Source organism: Podarcis erhardii (genome assembly GCF_964252035.2).
Source record: "Podarcis erhardii genome assembly, chromosome: 13".
NCBI classification, from domain to species: domain Eukaryota; kingdom Metazoa; phylum Chordata; class Lepidosauria; order Squamata; family Lacertidae; genus Podarcis; species Podarcis erhardii.
The window spans coordinates 20,329,131-20,350,796 of NC_138502.1; the positions used below are offsets into that span (position 1 = coordinate 20,329,131).

Here is a 21,666-nt window from a genome sequence, read left to right on the forward strand (position 1 = left end):
AGTATCTGTGATGTGATGGAGTATCTAAATTATAAAAATAATAAGGCATTGCTCCATGAACATACAAAAGGCTGGGAGGGGTAGAGTTTTCACATTTCATGGTCTAGCAGTCTCTGCTTGATGAGAAAGAAGATTTGTGACTCATCTGAGAGAAGAAGGGAATCTGTTGCAACCCCTATTTGCCTGAGTTTGAGGGTAATATCAGCAAACCATGTAAAATTATGTGTATTTCTCAATAAAGAAGTTAGTAAACTCTCCAGGTCTCTATTAAAGTGATTTTTTAAGTAATAATTCAGCCCCTAGATTCTAAGTGATGCTGCCCTAACTCTGCACACATAGCCAGATAACCCTGAGCTTCAGGGTCAATAGTGCAAAGAATCAGAGATCACAACAGATAGCTGTCCTTGGTCCCCAGCCCCTCCATCTGTAAATGGTGGGGGACAGATTTGTAATATCCTTTAGTGCCTTTGCTACTTGTTTTGTTCATGGCAACTGAAATTCTACAGTGGGCTGGATGAGCACAAAAATCGGCGCTTTTCAGAATTAATGAATCAGGAAATCACCTGTTCAGATCTGGGCATTTCCCCTGGGAATTGCTATGGAAAACATGTTTGTCCACATAATGTACATTCATAGATGCCATAAGAAATGAAGCTGGTAAAAGGCACTGCAACCCACCAGGGTCACTTGGGCCTCTCATGATTAACACATATCCAAGAGTATTCCCAAGCTATGCACCTGCTCCTTGAGAGGGAGTTTAGACTCATCCAGGACAAGCAGTGGGCAGGAACCAACTCAACATAGGATGCAGGAACCAACTCAACATAGAACATCTGTCTTCCCAAGATTTGGTTTGTTGCCCCTCATCCAGTTCACCACTGCCTTGGGACACTGGCCCAGACAATCCTGAGCTAAATGAACCAACAAATCAGCTGTGTATGCTCCAAATGCAGCCCACAGATCATCTATGAAAGCCTGCAAGGTGTTGGATACAGTGAGTCCCTTATTTCTAAGTCCCATGAAAAGAATAGGAGTTTGTGTGCACCTCCCACCCTTTTTGAATTAAGAAATAGAATGAGGCACCCCCCCCCCCAAGTCTCAGTGAAGGACCAGTAACTTGTACCCTATAGGAAGAAATCCTTACCAGCTAATATTCTGCTTTGCGCGCTGATGTAAAACACTAGATTTTGAAATTATATGGTATGATGCAGACACAACAACACTTCAGACCTTACTTCTTACTAGATGCTCTCTGTTGTTCAGCTCAGGTCGCAACAAAATAATGTAGCACTTGGGAGCAAAGATGCAGCACAGCAAACCAGCACCGGAAGCTAAGATAGAGAAGATCTCCACAGCTACCATGTATTTCCCCTTGGTACTAAGGTAGGTTGGAACAAAAGATAGCCAAACACTGCAAAAGACCAGCATACTGAAAGTGATGAATTTTGCTTCATTGAAACTGTCAGGTAACTTCCTGGCAAAGAAGGCCACAGTGAAGCTGACAAGAGCCAGGAAGCCCATGTAGCCCAGGACACAGTAAAACATAGTCACAGATCCCTCATTACATTCCAGTACAACTTCTTTAGTCACTGAGTGCACATCAGCATCGGGGAATGGGGGTGAGGATCCCAACCAGGTAGCACAGGTTCCTGCTTGTACAAGGGAACAGGAAACCACAATGGAATTGGTCAGTCTCTTCCCCACCCACATCCTCATCCTAGATCCTGGTTTGGTGGCCATGAAAGCCAAAACCACTGTGATAGTTTTTGCCAACACACAAGAAACAGCTACTGAGAAGATGATGCCAAAAGCCGTTTGTCGGAGGAGACATGTCACCATATTCCGTTGGCCTATAAATAGAAACACACAAAGGAAGCAGAGTAGGAGTGAGATGAGGAGAGTGTAGGTGAGGTCTCGATTGTTGGCTTTGACAAGAGCCGTGTTGTGGTGCTTCATAAATGTTCCCAGCATTAGAGCTGTGATCATAGAAAAGTAAAGAACAAAACAAGCTAAGTTGATGCCCAAAGGTTCTCCATAAGATAAGAAACTTATATCCTTTGGTATGCACAAATTCTGGTTCTTGTTTGGATATTCTTCATCTGAGCATGTATTACAGTCATTCATAAAAGAAAACATGTAGTCTTAATCACAACATGCTGCGATTGTTTTCTACAGAGAACATTTCACACTCATATTTAAGGATACATTCAGCATTTACACTATGAAGAGTAGGATTGGTGTGTTACGTGTCATGGAGGTTTATAGGTCTAAATCAATGTTTTATTGAATTGCTATGGTTGTCTTGATGAAAATGTATATGCCTCAGTTAAAATTAATATATTTACTGTCCACAGACAGGGCAGATCATAGTGTAGAGGCTGACCCATCTCTGGAATGTAACCAAGCTGGGTAGGTCCAGGAACTCAAAAAACAAAACTTATTTTAAAAAGTATGGTGGTACAGTACAGTGGTACCTCGGGTTAAGAACTTAATTCATTCCAGAGGTCCGTTCTTAACCTGAAACTGTTCTTAACCTGAGGTACTACTTTAGCTAATGGGGCCTCCTGCTGCCGCTGCACCGCCAGCGCATAATTTCTTTTCTCATCCTGAAGCAAAGTTCTTAACCTGAGGTAATATTTCTGGGTTAGCGGAGTCTGTAACCTGAAGTGACTGTAACCTGAAGCCTATGTAACCCGAGGTATCACTATACTAATATAAAGTTACAAGGTTTAAAAAAGGTTGCAGGTTTGATCTCCATATGGGACAGCTGCATATTCCTGCATCATAGGGGGTTGGTCTAGATTATCCTCAGGGTCCCTTCCAGCTGAACAATTCCATGAAATAACAAAGCTAACTGACAACTAAAGCTGACTAACAACTGAACAAGTATTTATGCAGCATAGATGAAGCTACGGATACCTCACATTTCAGGTTAGTAGCATAACAGACAATAGTAACTACATTGCAAAGAGAACTCCCATATAGTGGCCTAAGCCAGATTTAAACAAAAGCTGGCCCCAACCCCATAACTTGATGCAACCAATCATGATGCTTAATTGTTGGAGCCTTCGAAACAGTGAGTACTTACCACTCCCATCTTGAAGGACAAACACCTGCCTCCCATCACAGGGTTTAATTAACTTGTTCTCACAAATACTAACCTTGGAGGACTGATAAGGGGGCACCTGGGTTTGGTATCAATGCTTAGAAATTTCTAAAAATTCAAGCAGTTTCTAACACAGACCAGAAAATTCCTCTCAGGAAGGAGTCCTACTCCACCCATTGGGATCTTGTATTTTTGCTCTGCCAGCTCCCAGGCAGCTTCCTAGCATCTGAGCTGGATTAGGATCCAGCAGATTCTTTTCTGGCTGAGATCTTTCCCTGAAACACCCCATGGGGGTGAGTTACGTTCACTACTGCTGGCAGGCATACCACCAGTGATAGATTCCACCTGCCCAGAGTGGCAGAGCCACATGAAAGAGTACATCCACCACATCAAAAATTCCTTCACTGTTGCAGGTCAGGGAATTGGACAGCTGTGGGATATCTTTCTCAACTGTACCAAATCAAGGCCAGAAACAACTGGGATTCTGTGGCCTTCTGATATATTCTCTGATAGCCAGAATCAGATGTGGAGGTGGGGTGGTATCATGGCAATATGAAACAGTTTTATATGTCTGTTAGTCTAAGGGTGTACATTGTTAAACAGATGGAGTCTTAGAGTGCAGGCCTAACTCTCTCCCAGGCTTTATGGATGTGTGGGGCCATCATCACATCTACAGCCCTACACATGGAGGTGGGGCAGAGAAGTTTATTTGCCAGTGTGGAGTTTTGCACCAAGTCAGGCCAAATGCCATCACACAACGTCTGTAGAACTCTCTCTACTGTTGTTCAAAACAGAATCAAGTAAAGTAGATTACAATAGTCAATTTGACAAATAAATGAAAGTTCGCAGCAGCTAAGTCCAGAAAAATAGTTCACAACCTTCCTAAATGCTCGTCTTCTTCTGTCAATAACTACTGAAGAGGAACAAGAAAACCACAATTGAGACACCCATTTAGTGGGTGAACCTCAACCTTGCCTTTGATATCACCAGAACTACATCTTGTCTAAATACTCAGAAGGCATTGTCATTTTTACTGATGGAATCTGTTGTGAAAAACCCGAGGCAACTGATCACAAACACCAGGTTGTTTCTTCTTCAGTAACAGCTCCCTCCAAATCCCACTGTATCAAAAAATTCAATCACAATTCAAGCACTGTAGAGGAGAAAATCTGATATAGCCATAATCTTACATGCACACTCTATCTTTTAACCAAAGTGATTCAGTTTTGTAATTCTGTTCCATATACTCATAATTCTTACCCTCCTGAGCTGAGATCTTCCCTTCAGGACATGAGATGCAATCGTAGCAGCAGAATTGCTCCCCTTCTTTCACTTTCTTCCTAGAACCAGGATGGCATCTCTCAGAACACAAAGACACAGGCTGTGACTAATCCATATATGAGAGATCAGAATTATCATGTCGTGAATAATGGGGATGGAATTCTTATATTTTCAGCAACTTTTCATATGCTACTAAAGTAATGCCTCCTTTCAGTAATGTATAGATGAGGTCAATGCTACCATCACTTGTGATTTTTCAAAAATTAACACAATATATACCATATAATGCCTATATTTGCAATTTTTACATTATAAAATCGACTAGTTCTCCATAAATTAACACTGTACTTTGTTTCCTATATGGGCTGTTAACAAGTAGTTTATCTAAGACTTATAAAGCTTGGGTTTTCATACACAATTGGACATTGCAAATAGATGCTGTGATCAGATGCATAAGAGTTATAGACACACTTTTAAAATAGCATCTACTAACTAGAATGGATGGAGCTTGGTTGAATGTTAAATGACATAGATAGTGATTTTTTGTCTATTTAAATCAATAGAGTGACAATTTAAGTTTCCTTCAGACTCCTCAATTGACAAAGACAAGACCATAGGAGCTTGTGAAACCCCATTTTTAAAAGGCAATATTTTATAGGTGTTTATAATGCTCATTCAAAATTTGATGTATTTTCAAATTGCTGACAATAGGGCCCTACCTGGTTAAACCAGCTGTACCAAGTTATGGCTTCCACATTGATAGTGAATACTTGGTTGGGATCTACCCTCCCAACTTTCACTCTATGAAAAGTTTGGTTTGAAGAAACAATCCAGTTGATCACATCAAATCCAGCTACTAACTCCCCATGCTGGTCAAAGGCAACCTTGTCCCCACCGCTGTTGTTAAACGAGACACTTTTGAGAAAGTGATGGAGCTAGGTTGAATAGGGAAAAGCAAGAGTTTAAAAAAGGCTTAAGTTGGATCATATTGAGGTCTAATGTTGTGTATGTTTTTCTTTTGGGGGGGAATTTTTCACTCTTTATGACACAGAGATAAGAAGAGGGGCAACATGTTAACAAGGATAATCATAATGATGATATTTTATTATTGATTTCAGATTTATTACAAATTTTGCACAAACCAACCCTCAAAGTGATTTGCAAAATGAAATACAATATCCATGGCAAACATTTTGGGAAATGAGGCACAGCAGAAACTGTGGTGTCTTTACAATATATGGTTTATTTACACATATATACATCCTGAGCCTATGATGGAGGGATTCCCAGCATCACATGCCAAAAGGGTATTGCTTCTCCCATAGCTGCAGCCTCAGGTTCAAACAGAAATCAAACATGCTCATTTTCCCTTCCAGCTTGCCACCACTTACAGCCTGCAACATTTTTGTGCTAGGTCACATCAACCCCAAGTGCAATCCTAAATTCAATCCTGCTAAGTCTCTGCTATCTATCTCAGAGCTGAAAGAGGACCCCCTCCCAAGAGCCATCTGACACAGAGTCTTTGCTTTGTTAGTCATCCAATACTTTCCTCCTTAATGGCTCTTCTCCCAGTTCATTTCCTGAACTCAGGAACCTGGCCTGTCTTATATTTTTACATTTGCTGGCACCCAGGTTAAGACCCCAAGCATTGGTTAAATTATAAACCCTACTGGAATCAGGAATTTAGAGGGATCTAGCACCCTTCAACTCATAATGTTGTTGTTGTTTAGTTGTTTAGTCGTGTCCGACACTTTGTGACCCCATGGACCAGAGCACGCCAGGCACTTCTGTCTTCCACTGCCTCCAGCAGTTTGGTCAAACTCATGCTGGTAGCTTCGAGAACACTATCCAACCAACCCATCCTCTGTCGTCCCTTTCTCCTTGTGCCCTCCATCTTTCCCAACATCAGGGTCTTTTCCAGGGAGTCTTCTCTTCTCATGAGGTGGCCAAAGTATTGGAGTCTCAGCTTCACGATCTGTCCTTCCAGTGAGCACTCAGGGCTGATTTCCTTAAGAATGGATAGGTTTGATCTTCTTGCAGTCCATGGGACTTTCAAGAGTCTCCTCCAGCACCATAATTCAAAAGCATTAATTCTCTGGCGATCAGCCTTCTTTATGGTCCAGCTCTCACTTCCATACATCACTACTGGGAAAACTCATAGTATTATGAGTTGTTGTCTCAAACTCCATGGACAAAGACAACAACTCATAATACTATTCTCTATTCACTGACAATAAACCAATAGGCTGCTTTAGTACTAACAAAGCTTGAGAATAGACAGAGGAACAGGGGACCCACAGCACAAAATAGAAACCAGGCTGCAGGGTCCAGAAATGGAAAACAAAGTAGGAGAGGCAGGGTGAGATGGAGAGCCGAGATGCCAGCATTTGTTATCTTCCCCAATAACACACAGATTCAGCCTAAGAATTTGACTGAATGCAGAGGGCTCTCATCTAGGGAAGGGAAACTGACATTTGTAAATTCCAGAAAAGACCTGTAGCAAAAATAACCCTTGCATTTTCAAGGTCAAAAGCTGGTGACAGTGGCATTGGTGCTACAATGAAACCACCTGAGAACTCCCAGTATTGACTTAGCAGAACCCAGAAAGATATTCATATTCTCACATGGAACTTGGCAGGGTGGGACAACAAGAAAGATCTACTATGTTCCAACAGAAATTCGATATTCTCTGCCTGCAAGAAACTTGGCTGCAATTTACCCACCCACCTCACCTGCAGGAATACTACCAGCATAGTCTCCCAGGATTCAAGAGGCATACAAAGGGTCGAGGAAGTGGGGGGTCTACCACCTTTATCTCACTGGATCTAGCTGGCAAAATCAGCATTGTGGAGTCCAGTCTCCTTTATGAAGATTTCTTGCCACTACAAATTAGTGCAGTGGCAGGAGGCCCTTTTTTCTGTATTAACATCTACCTTCCTCCAGCACACACCTTAGCTGTGACGGTTAGGATTTGGACAGAGCTAACAACTCTTATAGAGCAAATAAGTGTGAATTTCCCAGCTGCATGAATTCTATTATGTGGGGATTTTAACGCCCGCATTGGGGATGGCTCAGAGGGAAGCCTGCTGCCATGAAAGTTAGACCTGGAGGATATTTTTCCCTTACTTCGCACTTCTATGGCCAAGAAAGTCATCCCTCAAGGCCTAAAACTTTTAATATTAGTTGATCGAAGATGAAGGATGAAAGATGAGTGGGGTGTGGGTTTGGCAAGTTTTATTACACTGATTGGGTTCTACTGCAGTGCAATTGCAGAACTCTGTTATACAGCATGATGTTGTTGTGCCTATTACCTGCCAAAACTGTTGCTTTTGCCACTTTGGTCCTCCTCTGCCTTCCATTGCTCTGAGTTTGAGTCTAGATGAGGACATGTCATGTAAAGCATGAGCAACAACATTGACAGCATTGTACACACTGTAGCTGTAGCCTGTCATGCTCATCTCAAAAAACGGTGCTGGAAGGGTCTCTAGCTTCTCTTTACTACTGCAAATATTGCCCATCACTTCTTCCACATCTGCATCGGGGAAGACACAGCCAAAGGCCTCTTGCCAGAATTGTCTGATAAAACCATCTTCTTTTGTGCTGGAAGGGTTTCGTTTCTCAACAAATTGTTTGAATTCTGGTAGGTCATTAGAGTGGATTGTGAAAGACAGCATACTATTGAATATTTCTGTTTGCCAGTATTTTTGATAAACCAATGAAGTGAGTTCCATTTGAGCCGTTGTTATCCACACTATGCCTTTCCGTAGACGTGGCTCATGTCCTGAATAATATGGGAGCCATCTCAAAAATGTCATGGAATTAGATTTTCCATAAAACACAATTACATTGGTGCTGCTGTCCATTATTTCGTTATACATTTTTGCTCCATTTTCTAGGATATTGTTCACTTCAGCATCAGATGTTAATGTGGGGACTCTTTTTATGAAGGCAAAGCAAATTCCTCTCTGGGAAAACATTGGCAATACTGTTTGCAAATGTCTATCACTACTTTCGTCATTCAGTAAAAGGACCCCAATCCATGTCCACCCGAAATACAGAAGCAAAGAGACAATTCCTGTATGTTGAAGGGCTTCATGTGGGACCATCTGGTAGAATGAATGTCCATCATTCATTGACGGAACAGAGCCATATATGAGCTAAAAAGAGATTGGGTAGGGGGCATATAATAATAGCAGAATTTATATTGTATCATGAAGTGTTTGAAACAACCCACCTACAATGGAATCCAGTGCTGTTTCCTCTGTTGATGGAAGCCATCTATGGATCTGCTGATGGAAGCCCTTGTGTCTACTTGGGTGTCCACAATAAATAGTGAGCCCTATACCCCTTGACCTTTCCCTGTTGCCTGTCCCAAGCGTTATTGGAAAAGTGGGGTTCCATCTTACATGGATTATATGAATAGGGTCCTAAATCCCACTTACATATTTTTACATTTATGAATGAACCATAAAGAGCATTTTCATTTATTATTTATTGCATCATTTAAACTCCACCTTCCTGTAATAAAATAATACTTGACAGTTTTCAAATACAAATCTCAGACACCCTGAATTAAAAACAATCCAAAAAACAGCAAATCAAACTGTAGCACCAAGAGCAATCACCAGCAGCAGACTAAAGACTAAGACTAAGCAGACTAAAGACTAAGATATTATTATTATTATTAATTAATTATTTATTATTATTATTATTATTTATACCCTGCTCATCTGGCTGGGTTTCCCCAGCCACTCGGGGTGGCTCCCAACTAAATATTAAAAACACAATACAGCATTAAACATTAAAAACTTCCCTAAACAGTGCTGCCTTCAGATGTCTTTTTAAAAGTAAGATAGTTGCTTATTCCCTTGACATGTGATGGGAGGGCGTTTCACAGGGCAGGCGTCACTACTGAGAAGGCCCTCTCTCTGGTTCCCTGTAACCTCACTTCTCGCAGGGAGGGAAGCACCAGAAGGCCCTTGGCGCTGGACTCAGGGTCTGGGCTGAATGGTGGGGGTGGAGATGCTCCTTCAGGTATACTGGGCCAAGGCTGTTTAGGGCACCAACACTTTGAATTGTGCTCAGAAATGTACTGGGAGCCAATGTAGGTCTCTTAGAATGGGTGTTATATGGTTTCAGTGGCCACTCCCAGTCACGAATCTAGCTGCTGCATTCTGGATTAATTGCAGATGTGAAGTGTACCTCATTATTTCCAAGGTACACATAGTAAATGTGAAAGGATCAAGGCAGTATAAGACAAATTCCCATAGTGAGTGTGCAATCACACACAACTGTCCTACCTGTGGAATCTTATAGTTATTCAGGAGAGTTGCCACATTAGTGGAAATGTGGGCGTCCAGTCCCCCAATGACAGCTATTAGATTTTTCTGTTTGTCACAAAGATAACTAGGGATAAATCTCTCCAGTGCTGATAGAAGTATCAATGTGGCATGATAGGTCCTCCTTGCATTGTTATGGCTGTCATAGATGTGGAAGCCCAAAGTGAGATTGGGTAAAATCTGAGGGTTTTCATTGATCTCCTTTACTGCAAAGGCCAAGGCCACGGAATGTTGGTAATGCTTAGGCACTACACTAGAATGAGAGTAGTATTCTAGATCAGAAAGGTATTTAGTTTAACTATTGCCCCTTTGTTTAGCAGCCCTGTTTAGGGATGCTTTTAATGTTTGATGTATCATAGTATTTTAATATTCTTTTGGAAGCCGCCCAGAGTGGCTGGGGAGGCCCAGCCAGATGGGCGGGGTATAAATAATAAATTATTATTATATTATTATTATTATTGTTCTGCGCCACATTTGTTTATTATTACTTGATTATTTCAGTATCTATATATTCCCTTTTTTGAAGCACTAAGAAATAAGAAATGCCCCTATAAATCTGTAATAAAAATATTGCTGCCTTCCCCAGTACTGCTAATATTGAAAAACTTTAGAGAATTTGGCCTGAGCTAAAAACTGTATAGAGCTTGGGGTCAGTAACCATGTATTTCTTTAAAAACTGTTGTCAAGCACATATAACTTTATATTTCAGTACCCCATTATGTACCTTTCATAAAAAAATCCTAGTGAATAGTTAATTCAATCTCAAGATTAGGTGTCCATTTTATGACTAAAGCTATTAGAGCAAGTTAATCGGATGCTTTAAAGGCACTTTAAGGGGAATAGTAGCAGTGGTAAATCGTCCCATTGAGGAAATCTGAATTATTGTGGCAGGGAGCTCCATAGGCTCATAAAAAAATAAAGAAGCACAAATAGCTAAACTGGTGTTTATTATAAAACCAATTTCCTACAGTAAGTTGTGGCGCAAAGGTTGTGGTGCAGCATTTGATGGAAGAAGAAAGAAACATAAAGGGGGCAAAGTGAATGTTTTTAAAAAATAAGTAAAGTGACTTGTACAAGCACACACATACACACACAATATATGTAGAAACATTCACAGTGCTGATGTGAAAAAAGTTTTTTTATCTATGTCCCGTTAAATCAGGGGTAGCCATTGTGGTGCTCTCTTCCAAAGATTATTGGACCACAGCTTCCATAATCCCTTACCACTGACCTACCTGGTTGGGGCTGATGGGAGTTGTAGTTCATTAACCTCTGAAGGATAGCACATTGGCTATCCCTGACTTAATGGACTAAATTTTTCCTGCAGTCCAAACCTGAAAGTCAGAGCTCTGCAGCTCTAGTGTTGCCCGTGACAAAATACATAGAGAGAAAAGCAAACAATCATTAAGGACTTACACAAATGACTCTGTCAGTGTTGGTAGGGGTTCTTCCTCGAAGAGTATTTTACTGGCAACAATACCAGCATGGTAAGCAATGCCACCAATGATGAGGTCTCCTTTCTGGTGGTATTTATGAACTGGAGGCTGTGGATAACAGATACGACACTGAACAACATTAGGTGCACACGACATGTGAGGAAATAGGGCCAGCAAAAAGATGACTAAAACCATCATTGTCAGTATAGGACAAATCTTCCCTCAACCTAGAAAACCCCCATGTTCCTCTGCATCACAGTCATTAAACTGTCTGCAGTTGAACATTTTACTTCCCCTGCCCCAATAGATTTGAAGCCTACAATATCTAAGATTAGAGCTGTGGACCTTTGCCTATTCCCAGTCCCTCTCCCTACCTCCAAATTGTATTAGGTTTATTTATGACATCCTTCGCAGTCTTTGCTCTTTGTTTTGCTAATGGGCACTGAAATTCCACAGGGGGGGTCGAATGAATAAGAGAACTAATTACTGTCCTTTTGACAAAGCAATAGTGTAGTTAATTGTTAAGTGAAAAGTAATTACCATATTTTTCTGTGTATAACCCAACCCTATTTTTGGGGACTCAAAATTAAGAAAATGAAAGAAGTTGCCAAGACTGGTTAAGCTTTTTTTTTGGGGGGGGGGGGAAGACTGATCAGAGTTGTTGAGCTTTTTTGGGGGGATTGCTGAAAATCGGTCACCCAACCAGCGCACAAAGTCACACACATTGCGGGAGCCACATATCATCTGCATGCTTGCCGACAGCAGCCACAAATTGCCCTTCCAATTGCCGCAGGAGCAGCCAATCAACAGCAGCCCTTGCTGCTGACACCAATTAGCAGCCGCAATTCGCCACTTACAATCTCCTGGTTGTGGCTCCCAACAATTGCCCATCACCACTTTGCACTATCCGTGTATAAGACGAGCCCCAATTTTAAACATAGTTTTGGGGTAAAAAAAAAACCTTTGTGTTATACACAGAAAAATACGGTAAGTTAAAGTTGGGAAACTGAGAGAAGTTGTTTTTTGCATATTTTGACCAGAACCTTTCTCAGATACATAGATTGGAAGGGAGAGTGGGATTTGGAATGTCCCACAACAAGAAATGGACACTAGATTCAATATTCAAGAAAAAGGAAAGATCCAGTAACTGAGGTTTAGCACCTGAACTATGTTTCGTTGGATACCCAGCCATGGACAATGAAGTAAAATTGATCAGAAAGTGTAGGTTGGGTGCCATCACGGCAAAGTGCGATATTGAAACCACCTTTTGCCTTCTCCCCATGCATTCAAAGGATTTTCATTTATTGTGTTTCAAGTTTCAGGACAATTAGTTCTTCAACAAAGCCATGTTCATTGGTTGCTCCACCGCATTTGCAGCATTCAAAACATTCAGCACCTTTTTGTAATGGACAATGAAACACAGAACAGGGCTACATCAGGTCATTCATGACTGAGATTACTTTTTAATTATTATTCCTGCTGGGTCTGAGAACTGCAAGCTATCATTAGACTCCTTCAAGAAGCTGGCTGAGAAATCATTCTTGTCCCTGTCAGGATGCTATCGTCGGCTCCTGGTTACCCAGAAAGTATAAAGTCCAAGAGAAAGTTTCTTACAGTCCTTTTTTATTTCAAACTTTACACAGAGAGGCTATAAAACCCAGCCCCTTGGATAATGTTGTTCCAAGTGAAACTCCACCCCCTGTCTCTCCCACTTCCTCATTCGTCATCATCATCACCTCCTTGTAGGGGTACTGCTAATTGCCCTTTGTCTTTGAGCTCTTTGCTCTCCTACTTTTAAGGCTTGCCGGGTTCTGGGAGATGGTGGGTCTGGAATGTTTTCTAATGTCAATATGCCAGCCAGCTGCTGCTCCAGCTTTCCCATTATTTCCCAACTTCCCCCCTCATCTGCCTCTGAGTTGTCACCTCCCCGAAACTCCTGTTGTAAATCTATATTGATTTCACAGGGCTCACTTTCTGCATAGGAGCTGCCACCATGGCTTTCAGATGTTATGTGTGACCAAGATCCCTAGACTGCAATGTCCCCATGTGATCCCAATTGGGATTTAGGCATCACCATGGGACTGAAACTGCCTTGGTCGTGCTGGTCGATGATCTCTGGCGGGCTAGGGACAAAGGTGAGAGCTGTTTCCTAGTTCTGCTGGATCTCTCAGCGGCTTTTGATACAATCAACCATAACATCCTTCTGGACTGTCTTGAGGGGCTGGGAGCTGGAGGCACTGTTATACAGTGGTTCTGCTCCTTTCTCCTGGGCCGTGTCCAGAAAGTGGTGGTGGGGGATGAGTGTTCAGACCCTTGTGGGGTGCCTCAGGGTTCCGCCCTCTCCCCCATGCTTTTCAACATCTACACGCAGCCACTGGGAGAGATCATCAGGGGGTTTGGGTTGGGTGTTCATCAATATGAGCATGATACCCAGCACTACCTCTCTTTTAAATCAGAACCAGTGAAGGTCCTGTGTGAGTGTCTGGAGGCGGTTGGAGGATGGATGGCAGCTAATGGATTGAGGCTGAATCCTGACAAGACAGAAGTACTGTTCTTGGGGGACAGGGGGTGGGCTGGTAAGGAGGACTCCCTGATCCTGAATGGGGTAACTGTGCCCCTGAAGGACCAGGTGCGCAGCCTGGGAGTCATTTTAGACTCAAAGCTGACCATGGAGGCACAGGTTAATTCTGTGTCCAGGGCAGCTGTCTACCAACTCCACCTGGTACGAAGGCTGAGACCCTACCTGCCCACAGACTGTCTTGCCAGAGGGGTGCATGCTCTAGTTATCTCCCACTTGGACTACTGCAATGCACTCTATGTGGGGCTATATTTGAAGGTGACTCGGAAACTGCAATTAATTCAGAATGCGGCAGCTAGACTGGTGACTGGGAGTGGCTGCTGAGACCATATAACACCGGTCCTGAAAGATCTTCATTGGCACCCAGTACGTTTCCAAGCACAATTCAAAGTGTTGGTGCTGACCTTTAAAGCCCTAAACGGCCTCGGTCCCGTATACCTGAAGGAGCGTCTCCACCCCCATCATGAAGGCCGGACATGGAGGTCCAGTGCCGAGGGCCTTCTGGTGCTTCCCTCCCTGCGAGAAGTGAGGTTACAGGGAACCAGAGAGAGGGCCTTCTCAGTAGTGGCGCCTGCCCTGTGGAACACCCTCCCAGCAGATGTCAAGGCAATAAACAACTATTTTACTTTTAAAAGACAACTGAAGGCGGCCCTGTTTAGGGAAGTTTTTGATTCCTGATGCTGTATTGTTTTTAATATTTGGTTGGAAGCCGCCTAGAGTGGCTGGGGAAACCCAGCCAGATGGGCGGGGTATAAATAATAAATTATTATTATTATATAATCAGGATGCACACCCAATGTCTAAACCAAAGCCTACCTACATCTCTAATCAATCAAGTTGTGGCAATTTTCAATCTCAGAAAGTTGTTGCGCCAGTTTGTCCACCACTTATCAGCTCACCCCTTCGAGTCCCCACATTGTGATTGTGTCATGAATACGCCAGCTCCCTGTGTAGGTTTGCAGCCGGCTGCAGAAAGCAGACAGGATCAGAGAGGCTTGGATTTTACTCAGGCAGAGGAAAACTGACAGCTGAAGGCTTTGCCTCCTCACGACCTTGAAAGGCAGACTGATAAGGCAGTAGCTGAGAGCAGGCTGGAACCAAGCCAAAGCTCTCAGGAAGCACAAACAGGAATGGAAAGTGAGAGAGACAGCCTTTCGTCACAGGACGGGGCTGCAGATGACCCAAGGAGCCCAAGACATAGATGAATAGGAAGGCTGCTAGACAGGAAACAAAACAAGAAATCTAAGGGTCACAGGTTCAATATCTTCTGTAGACGTAGGAAGGACTCCTTAGAAGGGTCAACTTAGTGGTGATGCTGGATGCTTTGCTAGAGCAGTCCAGAGCTAATTGCTTGTTTTTGCACTAAATCCTCCTTTTTAATTATGTGTGTTTACTATGTTATCAGTCTGGGAACCTAGACTCCTAACAGCTTGGGTCTACAACCAAACACTGCAATGGATCAACATGCTGTAAGTGATCATATTGACTTCAGTAACGCTGTCAGGTAACTTCCTGGCAAAAAAAGTCATGTAGCCAAGAGCAGAGTAAAACATAGACACAGACAGACCCCTTGTTATGTTTTAGTATAATTTCTTCGGTCAGTGAATGGGAGAGAGGGTATTAGCCACAGAATACACATGCTTGCTTGCAAAAAGGAATCGGGTATTGGGGGTGGGGGGAATGCAGCCTTACAATCCAGCACTGGAGGCTAAAATACAGAAGATCTCCACAGTTACCATATATTTCCCTTTCGTGCTCAAGTAAATTGGAAAAAAGATAAACACTACAAAAAACTAAGATAAACATACACTAATATATCATAACAAATAACTCACAATAAAAACTTCATTCTTTTCTTCTTATTAGCTGTTCCCTGTTGTTCAGTTGAGGCTGCAACAGAATAATGTAGCATTTGGGGGCAAAGATGCAACACAGCAGACCAGAGCTGGAGGTTAAGATAGAGAAGATCTCCACAGCCACCATGTATTTCCCCTTGGTGCTAAGGTAGGAGGGAATAAAGGACAGCCAAACACTACAAAAGACCAACATGCTAAAAGTTATAAACTTGGCTTCATTGAAACTGTCAGGTAACTTCCTAGCAAGAAAAGCCACCGTGAAACTCACAGCTGCCAGGAAGCCCATATAGCTAAGGGTAGAGTAAAACATTGTCACAGAGCCTTCGTTACATTCTAGTATAATTTCTTCAGCCAGTGAATGCATGTCAAGATCTGGGAATGGAGGAGAGGTTGCCAGCCACACTGAACATATGAAAGTTTGAGTCAGGGAGCAGGAAAGAACAATGGAGGAGGCCAGCCTTTTCCCCACCCACTTCCTCATCCTGGAACCTGGTTTGGTGGCCATGAAAGCCAGAACCACAGTGATGGTCTTTGCCAGCACACAAGAAACTGCCACTGAGAAGATGATGCCAAAAGCAGTTTGTCGGAGGAGACATGTCACGGTCTCAGGTTGGCCAATGAACAATAAAGCGGAAAGGAAGCAGAGCTGTAGGGAGATGAGGAGAGTGTAGGTGAGGTTTCGGTTGCTGGCTTTGATGATGGGAGTATTGTGGTTCTTTAGAAATATTCCCAGCACCAGTGCTGTGATCAAAGCAAAGCAAAGAGCAAGGAAGGTTAAAGTAATGCCTAAGGTTTCTTCATAAGACAAGAAGCTTATAACCTTGGGAACACATGTATCTTGGCTCTTGCTAGGATAGTTTTCATCTGAGCATTTATTACAGTCATTCATATCTGGAAAAGGAAAGATGTTTATTGCCATTAATTTCTACAACATGCCATAGTTGCTCCCTTTTCACTTGCCCATTCCAATAATACAGTCAGTGTTGATATTGTAAAATGTCTACAGGGCTGAGTATAACTGCTTAAGTGTTACATGAATCTAAAGTAGTATCAGAGTGAAGAGAGGGATGCTGCAATGAAAATGATGTGGTCATCTATTTAGGGTGTTATAGGTATGCTAAATGTGGTAGAGTTTGCCATTCTCTAGGCAAACAGAATTAGAAGTCTCCATAACCTTTCATTAACATTCTAAGCATTAAATGATTAACCTATTGAGTTATGTGCATATTCCTCTGATTAACAGCTGTTCTGAGTTTGATCCAGATTAACTTAAGCATATTTACATGTCTTGCGTTTATTTCAATGGGAGCTGAGTCCAAGTAATGCAGAGTGGATTCAGGCCTCTGTGTGTATTTCTTACCTTCCATATTTGAAATCTTCCCCTCTGGGCATGGAGTACAATCGTAGCAACAAAATGGCTCTCCTTCCTTCACTTTCTTGCTAGATCCAGGTTGGCAACTTTCAGTACAGACCGAAAGAGGCTGAGTCTGAGCCATAAATGAAAGAGCATAATTATAATAAAGAGAAAAATTATTAGGGAATCTTTTGGATTCTGGTCCTTTTTGTTTGTAGAGGGAGAAAATACCTGGTATGATATAGCAGATATTACTGTTCATTGAAAGCTGGCAATAATACCTCTTTTTCACTAATACTGAAGTGTTTGGGCAGAGATCACACATTACAGAGCAGAAAAGCAAGCATAATATAACTATATATATTTATATTATTTGATAAAAATATTCATACTTGTCATTCTTTTTTCTTGCAACCAATTTACATTTTTACGAAGACTCTTATGAATTTCAGGTTAACTCTTAAAGTTTATGTGGTGTGCTCTTTGTTCAAATAACTCAGGATAACTGCATTAGAGTTTTTATTCCCCCTATCCTGCTCCATTTTATTCTGCCTCACTAATGTTTATTTTGATCTCCCAGTTTGTAAAATTTTGCTAACTTTCCTGTCCTGATAGCTTTGTAAATTTAGCGAGGAGCCAGGAATTTCCAGTACTCTTCTCTGCTTTGCTCCCAGTGGTTTTTCTGCTTGCTGAAAAAGAGGATATCACTCCTCTAATATATATTCTGAATATGCATCTTAACATATGTATTTTGTGAGTGTTCTTTTCATTAAAAAACTAATTTATAAGGAAATGGAACAGAACCAATCTGTGGGTAAAAATATGCATCTATTACAAAAACTGGCAGCAAAATTTAGTTCCATGGGTAGTGTAAAGATGTAGTTAACAACTAAAAAATAAAAAGTACAATAAAAATCAGAAAGAGTGGTTGGCAGTGAAGGCTGCCATACTTCAGTTGTACTGGCAGTGGTGCCACTGCCATTTAGTGGAAGGGAGAGAGATGGTCTAAAAGTCATATGGACCAATGCATACCCACTGCCAGTGCAGCGCTGAACTTCCACTGCATTGTGCCTACCTATCTCCCTCCTGGTAATGCAGCAACATTGCTGTCGGGAGGCCAGGTGTGCTGTGTAACCTTTCCCTGACAGCCATTCCTGTAAGACTGATGTGTGTCAAATTTCCTGCTCAAGTTTCTTCACTATCGCTCCTCTTTTCTCCTCTTCTTCTGCTCCCCTGAAACCATCTGTTTCCTCTTCTACTTTCTCCTGTCTTCTCTCAATTTTTCCTTCTCGTCTCTTTGCAGTTTATGTTGCCTTTCCACCCACATTACTTCTTCATTCTTTCTGGCACATCAGCCTGGGCAGAAATCTGTGGGGTTTCCTATTTATATCAATTCATAAACAGTAATATTATTTCAATAAAAAAATAAGATTTTCATGGGTGTGTATGATTGTTAAATGAAAGCAGTTTTAGAAATCTGGAAAATAAATCAGTGCTTATTCAATAGTGGAATTCCTTTGAAATAAAAGACCCTTGGACCCTACCTGGTTAAACCAGCTGTGCCATGTTATGGCATCTTCATTAAGAGTAAATGCATGATCTGGAGAAGCCTTTGGGTCCATCCTTCCAACTCTCACTCTATGAAAGGATTGGTTGGAGGAAATAATCCAGTTGATAATATCCAAGCCAGTGACTACCTCCCCATACTGGTTGAAGGAGACCTCATCTCCTGCAGTGTTGTTAAATGTGATACTTCTCAAAAAGTGGTGGAGCTAGATTGAAAAAAGCAGGAGCTGCATTTTTATCTTTCAATAAAGATTTAATGTAGGAATGGTGAAGTTTGTTTCTATGAAAAGATGTTCACACATAGGAAACTTTTAAACCTCAAATTTAATTTAATGGTGAGCCGAACCCAGAGTCAATGGTTGATGGTGATTGAATCATATGTGGGTGGAATAATAATAATAATAATAATAATAATAATAATAATAATAAATAAATAAATAAATTTTATTTATATCCCGCCCTCCCCAGCCGAAGCCGGGCTCAGGGCAGCTAACAACAATAAAACAGTACAAAAGTACAGCACAAACAACACTCTAAAATCATTCATTATAAAATTAATATAAGTGGATTTTCCAATAAATTCATTATTAAAAAAAAGTGGATTTTCCAATATATTTTATATCCTACACATCCTGCTTGCTTGTTATTTTTGTCAGTCTGCTCTCTCTCAAGATTGTTGTGGGATCACTTGCTCTGACGAAGCATATGGGTTGCTAAAAGAATGATGCAGATGCCTCTGGCTGCCATCACTGCTTTCAAGTTGTGATTGGAGCCACATCTCAATTGACTGCTCATTCATCAGCCCCACCCCCACCTTAGATATTTTCTGCTTGAATAAGCTCATTGACTTATTCCTCTTTCATATGTGTGGTACCCACCATTGTTTAGCCAAAATTTGAAAGCATCTCAATATGTCATACATTTATCAATCCAACACTGGTTTCCTCTTTCTCACACCCATGCAGAAAGTAGTAAAGCCAGGAAACAAACAGAACTGAGGAACCCCAGATGTTGGGAGGAAGTAACATTATTCCAAGGTGCTATGCAAGATGATAATCTTCAACCCCTTACCTTCCATAACTGTTTGTTCCAATCCTTCTGTCTCCTTTTGTGAACCATTCCTCTGAAGTTAGATGAGGTCAACACATGCAAAGCATGAGCCACAGCATAAACAGCATTGTAGATGCTATAGCCATGGCCAGTCATGCTCATTTCAAAAAAATCCCCAGGAAGGCTCTCCAGCTTCTCTTTCCCAGTGCATATAGTCCCCTCCACATTGCCAGCCATGGAATTTGGGAATCCACAGCCAAAGGCTTGTTGCCAGAAGTCCCTGAGGAAACCATCTCCATCTGTGGTAGAAGGATTTATGCTTTTAACATAATGATGAAATCCTCTTAAATCATTTAAGTGAATTCCAAAAGATATAGTGCCATGGAACAATCTTGACTCCCAATTGCGTTGAAGGACAAATGAAGTGAACTCCATCTGGGCTGTTGTTATCCATACCTTACCTTGTATATTCATTGTCACAGGCACGAACTTTTTTAGAAATGGAAGCCATCTTAAAACTACCATTGAATAAGATTCTCCATAGACCAGCACTACGTTAGCTTTGCTGCTCATTATTTCATCATGCAGCTTTGCCCCATGTTGAATCATACCCTCTGTGTCACTGGCAAAACTTATTTTTGGAATTTTTTCTAGAAAGGCAAAGCAGATGCCACTTTGTGTAAACACTGGGAGCACAGTGTGCACAAATCTTTCTCCATTGTCGTTATCCATCACAAGGACCCCGATCCATTTCCATCTGAAATGCAGAAGCAAAGAGAGAATCCCTGCAAATTGGTGGCGTTCCTGGGGGGCCATCTGGTAGAAGGAAAATCCTGATGTTTGATCATTCATCACTGGAGCAGGGCCATATGTGAGCTAAGGAGAGATTGGAAATGCTGATTGGAATAGATCAAAAGTGGCTGGAGCAACCCAGTCAGATGGGTGGGGTACAAATAATGAAATTATTAAAATCAGGGATTAATCTCAATATGGGTCTTATGCTTGTTTTTGAAATCTGTGTTCAGATCTTTGTAAGGCTTCTCATTTTGCTGCTAAGATTTCCTTGGCTGGAGATGGGAAGATTCCACTTATGTCAACAATATGATTTGTCACAGAAATAAATTGTTGGCAAATGCTTTCATTGTTGCATTACATCCTTTCAATAACCATCCCTAAAAAGACAGTATGTGTGATTGGCTGGTATTTGTCACAAACCCAGTGTTTTTTTCGGGGGGGGGGTACGCAAGGGTACGCATACCCCTAAACATTTTGTAAATTTAAGTATGGCCTCAATGAGGCGCGGTATTTCAATATGAGTAGGAAAATGAGAGTACCCCTAAACCTTTTTAAAGGAAAAAAGCACTGCACAACCTATGAATACAGGAAAATCAGAAGCTGCCTTGTTCCCAATTCCAATTTCCTCCCTCATTTATAAATTAACTATATCACACGGATTTCTTAGTCTTGGAAAAGGAAGGAAGGAAGGAAGGAAGGAAGGAAGGAAGGAAGGAAGGAATCTGACTATTCCTATTCCATCCATTTCTGATTCCAACCCACAAAATAAAATCTGGAAGGACCAAGGAAGTATGAAAATGGTGTTGGATCCCCATACACACAAACACACAGAAGTGCCCTACCTGTGGAATCTTATAGAGATGTAAAATAGTTGCCACATGAAGGGAGATTTCAGTGTCAAGTCCCCCGATGACAGCTGTCAGATTATTCTGGATATCACATATATAATTTGGGGCAAATTTCTCCAGTGTGGATAAAAGTAGCATAGTAACATGACAGGTCTTCCTTGCATTGTTGTTGCTGTCATAGATATGGAAGCCCAAGGTGTAGTTGGGTAAGATGTGAGGGTTTTCGTTGATCTCCTTTACTGCAAATGCCAAGGCCAGGATGTGCTGGTAACCCTTAGGCACCACCCTAGAACAAGAGTTGCAATCTATATCAAAACACAAAGTTAATTATTTTGAATTTAGTGGACTTTATCATTGGTATAGTGGCATAAGATTGTAAGGGAATAATACTGTAAGACCCAATAAATAACACGGATCTCCCTTGCTGCTGTGTTGTGAGTTTAATTATTATTTTGTT

At 41.6% G+C, this 21,666-nt stretch overlaps 1 protein-coding gene across 1 annotated transcript; it reads right to left on the reverse strand.

Annotated features, from left to right (window-relative positions):
- Positions 1-15,585: 15,585 nt before the first annotated feature.
- On the reverse strand, positions 15,586-20,042 carry LOC309327704 (vomeronasal type-2 receptor 26-like; the record flags this gene model as incomplete). The annotated part of the gene is made up of 4 exons (XM_081837103.1): positions 19,588-20,042; positions 18,495-18,722; positions 16,957-17,083; positions 15,586-16,487 (listed from the first exon to the last, which is right to left on the reverse strand). The coding sequence occupies exons 1-4, from the start codon at positions 20,038-20,040 to the stop codon at positions 15,586-15,588; spliced, it is 1,710 nt and encodes a 569-aa protein (XP_081693229.1). The 5' UTR covers positions 20,041-20,042.
- Between the last annotated feature and the right edge of the window lie 1,624 nt (positions 20,043-21,666).